This window comes from Aegilops tauschii, chromosome 1, assembly GCF_002575655.3.
Source record: "Aegilops tauschii subsp. strangulata cultivar AL8/78 chromosome 1, Aet v6.0, whole genome shotgun sequence".
In the NCBI taxonomy this organism is placed as follows: Eukaryota; Viridiplantae; Streptophyta; class Magnoliopsida; order Poales; family Poaceae; genus Aegilops; species Aegilops tauschii.
In genome coordinates, this window is record NC_053035.3 from 493104434 (window position 1) to 493108155 (window position 3722).

A 3722-nucleotide genomic window follows, 5' to 3' on the forward strand; every position below is an offset into this window, starting at 1 on the left:
GTAAGCTGCTAGCTCCTGCTCCTCTCGCGACCTGCAGCTAAATGTTTGTTAAATTATGTTATCTGTTCGAAACCAGGCTAGTATGTTCAAACAGTGCATGAGGTAAGATTATGCGTGAGCAGGCATCTTGAGCCTGAGTGGGTATTTATTACACAATTTAATTTGAAGAGGGGGGATTCTATATGAATTTGAATAGGGAGGATTCTATTCTGTTGAAATTGTTTTCTTTCTGTAGACCTCGCTTTATTTGTTGGATTTGAGATCATCTTTTTATTCTTCAGGTAGACAACTTTGCATGCTAGTAGTATTTTCCAAAGTGAGATCAAACTTCATGGTAAAAGTGAGATCAAACTTCATGATCAAACTTCAGAAAGTCCCTCTGTGTGCTCTCTGGTTCAACCAAAACAACTTTGTGTCATGTTGTGGTGCATATATTCTACATTCTAAAATTCTTTAGGCGCTTGATGCTTCTTTTATTTAGAGCATGATTAATAATACATCCCATATCCTGCTATATAAAGTGTTCACGTCACTTATAGCCAACCTAATGGCTTGCTTATAATACAATAGTAAGTCATATTTGTATACTATGGCATTAATGTGTGGGCCGCTTTTTTTTTTATCTCAAAAGGGTGTTGGAACACGTGCTACAGTCGACTGTAAGTTTTATAGCTCGCTCAGTCTAACTTTAGAATAGATGTCCTAATTGTTCCAGAAAGTTCTTTTGAGTTTTTTGTGGTGTTACAACCAAAACTACTTTTGTCATGCAGTAGTCTATACATTTAAAATTCCTTTAGCACGCAACGTGTTCTCATGTCCAACTGTTTAGTTATTTTCATTTATGTGTTATAGAATCCTTCCAATCAAAAGCCCCCAGAGGTCGATTTGACACGCTGGAATATTTATAGGAACATGCTTCCGTTTCTGGAGAATAAAATGGCACGTCGCAAATCCGGTTCCGGAAGTTATCAAGGAACGAAGAAATCCATCCAAATGGTTACCCATCGATCATCGTACAAGGACCAAGATTATGTGCGTACCACCCCTTTTGCAGTGAATTAAAGCATGGAAATTAATAGATCCCCTTATGTGTACTTTACCATAACGATTTTGAATTCGGAGTCTTCTTTTAGTTCAATAAGTAGTATATTATTCTCCACGGACAAAAAAGAAGAACCACCAACATAAAATTTGGGTGGTTCTACTGTTGTATTGAGTATTGATACCACCAATCATTGTCATTCGACAGTAACACCATATGCTCCATTCAAGTACATTTCCATAACCAACATAATTATTTCGGAATGTTCTTTTGATTTTTCGGTGGTGTAACCAAAACTAGTCTGTCATGCAGTTCTGTCATGCTATTTTGTTACTTCATTTATGTGTTACTAGAACCTTTTACATCCATTCGCAAAAATGAAAAATAATGCCAAAAAAGAACCCCCGAAGGTCGATTTGACACACTGGAATATTTATAAGAACATGCTTTGGTTCCTAGAGAATAAAATGGCACGTCACAAACCCCGGTCCGGAAGTTGTCTACAAATTGGAAAAATCCAACAAAAGGTTTACTCGTCAGTCGTTGTGCAAGGAACAAGATTACATATTTAGTACAACCTCTTTTGAGTGAATTCATCATGGAAAATTTGACAGATCCCCTTGTATGTACTTTACCATAACCAATTGAATTTTGGGGTCTTTTTGACTTTGATAACTACTAGTACCAACATTCCCCACACAAAAAATAACTATTAACAATGCATAACTTGAGTGGTTCTAATATTCGGTTGAGCATTGATGCCACCTATCATTGTCATGCAACAGTAACAACGCCATGCTCGAATTGTGTTCGATCACAAAAGCCTGCATCATGTGCATTTCCATAACCAACACCAGTTCCCCCAGCAACTAGAAAACCACTATTGCCCATTCAGCAATTCCTTACAAAAATCCACTGTAGCCCTTAGAAAATATTAAAATTCGGATAGATAATGGCAAGATGACAAATATATTCCCATCGAGCGCAAAAGGCCACCGGAAATGGGCTATATAAGCCCACCATCCGCCTCGCCTCTGCCAAGTGCTCAACCTCCCACGCTCCCCTCCCCCGGAAGAGAAACCCAGAGCCAGAGCAGAGCCAAACCCCCGAGAAACCTGTGCCCCGCCACGTGCTCTCTCAAGTAGCATCGCGCATGTCCGCCATGGCCGCCACCGGAGCAGCGCTGCGGCTTCGCCTCCTGTTCCGGATGCTGCGGGTCGGGGAGCTCATCGCCCTCGCGGCGCTCCTCTCCTGGTCCTCCTCCCGCGCGCCGTCCGTGGCCGCCGCCGCGATGCGCGTCGCGGGCTCGCTCCTCTTCAGCCCGCGCTTCGTGTTCGTCCTCGGCAACGCCATCGTGCTCCTCCTCCTCGCGCTCTCCAGGCGCGAGCGTGTGGAGCCGTCCCCGGCCTCCTCCTCCTCCTCTGTCGTCGGCGCTGGTGTGGAGCAGAGCCAGACCCCCGCGGTCAGCTTCGCTTCGTTCGCCGTACCAGCGACGCCGACGCCGATGCCGACGCAGGCAAGTGAAGCGCCAGCGGTGGCGCTGCCGGCCATGGCGATGGCGATGGCGACGGTGCCGGAGGAGGAGGAGGAGGTGGTGAAGCCGGTGGTGTCGGTGACGACGCGCGCCGTGAGCAAGGCCCGCGCGCCGAGGCGGACCCGGTCGGAGAAGATGGGCCGGCGCGGCGAGCTTTCCAGGCGGTCGGCGTCGCCGGAGCCGCTGCCGCTGATGCGGCGCTCGGAGTCGGACAACGGGCGCAGGCGGCGGTCGTCGGTGACGGCGCGGGACGTGGCGGACGTGGGCGTGGCCCGCGGGTGGGCCGGCACGGACGACGCGGAGGAGTTCCGGCGCACCGTGGAGGCGTTCATCGCGAAGCAGACGCGGTTCCGGCGCGAGGAGGAGTCCATGGCCGGCACGCTCGTGGTGGTCGAATAAGTCGGTGGCGTCGTCTCGTCGGTGATGGTCCGGGGTTGGTCGGGACCTGGTCGGAGACACTGTCAGTCACTATGTGCAAAGTACATAAGGAGGAGGAAGAAGAAGCTCTCGTCTCGTTGCCTCGCTGATCAGTAGCTAGCTAGCTCAGCTAGGAGAGTTCGGTCATGGTCATGGGCACGCCTTCTTTTCTGGCGAGGCACGCACGGGCATGGCAGAGCGTGTGCGCATGGGACGGGAGCGACGTGGTTTTACCCCGGCCGTCGGATCGCGGATCGCCGGGATCCGACGGGCCGGGGTCGCTCGTGGTGCTGAATTTACTTACTGTAGCGGACGGAACCATGGGCTGAAGATGTCTCTCTCTTTTCTGCATCGCCGGTTCAAAAAACTTGAAATAAAAAGTAGCCCCTCTATAAAGTAATGTAAGATCTTTTAGATCACTACAAAGTAGAGAGGGAGTGTATAGTAGAAGCGGTTTGGTTTGTGATTCGGAAGGGAACATGGTAAATCTGCATTTTTTTTTGCTTTTCGACGATCTCTCGGCCCTTTTACACGTCGTCTCGACCAATTCCGATGCTGGTCGAAAATTCAAAAGCAAAAAAAGGGTGCAAAAAGTGTGCGTCGGGCGGGGCTCTCCCTGCCTCCAGGATAAACTCGGGGAAACTGGAACGAACGGCAGAGTGCCACACGACGGATCGGAATCAGATGCCATGCCGTCGCCACTGCCATCGCCATTGCCAAGCGGATGGA

At 49.1% G+C, this 3722-nt stretch overlaps 1 protein-coding gene across 1 annotated transcript; it reads left to right on the forward strand.

Moving 5' to 3' along the window:
• Positions 1-2066: 2066 nt before the first annotated feature.
• On the forward strand, positions 2067-3501 carry LOC109764236 (uncharacterized). Its single transcript, XM_020323084.4, has one exon. The coding sequence runs from the start codon at positions 2196-2198 to the stop codon at positions 2973-2975; it is 780 nt and encodes a 259-aa protein (XP_020178673.1). The 5' UTR covers positions 2067-2195; the 3' UTR covers positions 2976-3501.
• Positions 3502-3722: the final 221 nt, after the last annotated feature.

What these genes read in the sequence shown, in the direction of transcription:
- LOC109764236 (XM_020323084.4), top strand. Translation starts at nt 2,196, where the DNA reads ATGTCCGCCATGGCCGCCACCGGAGCAGCGCTGCGGCTTCGCCTCCTG.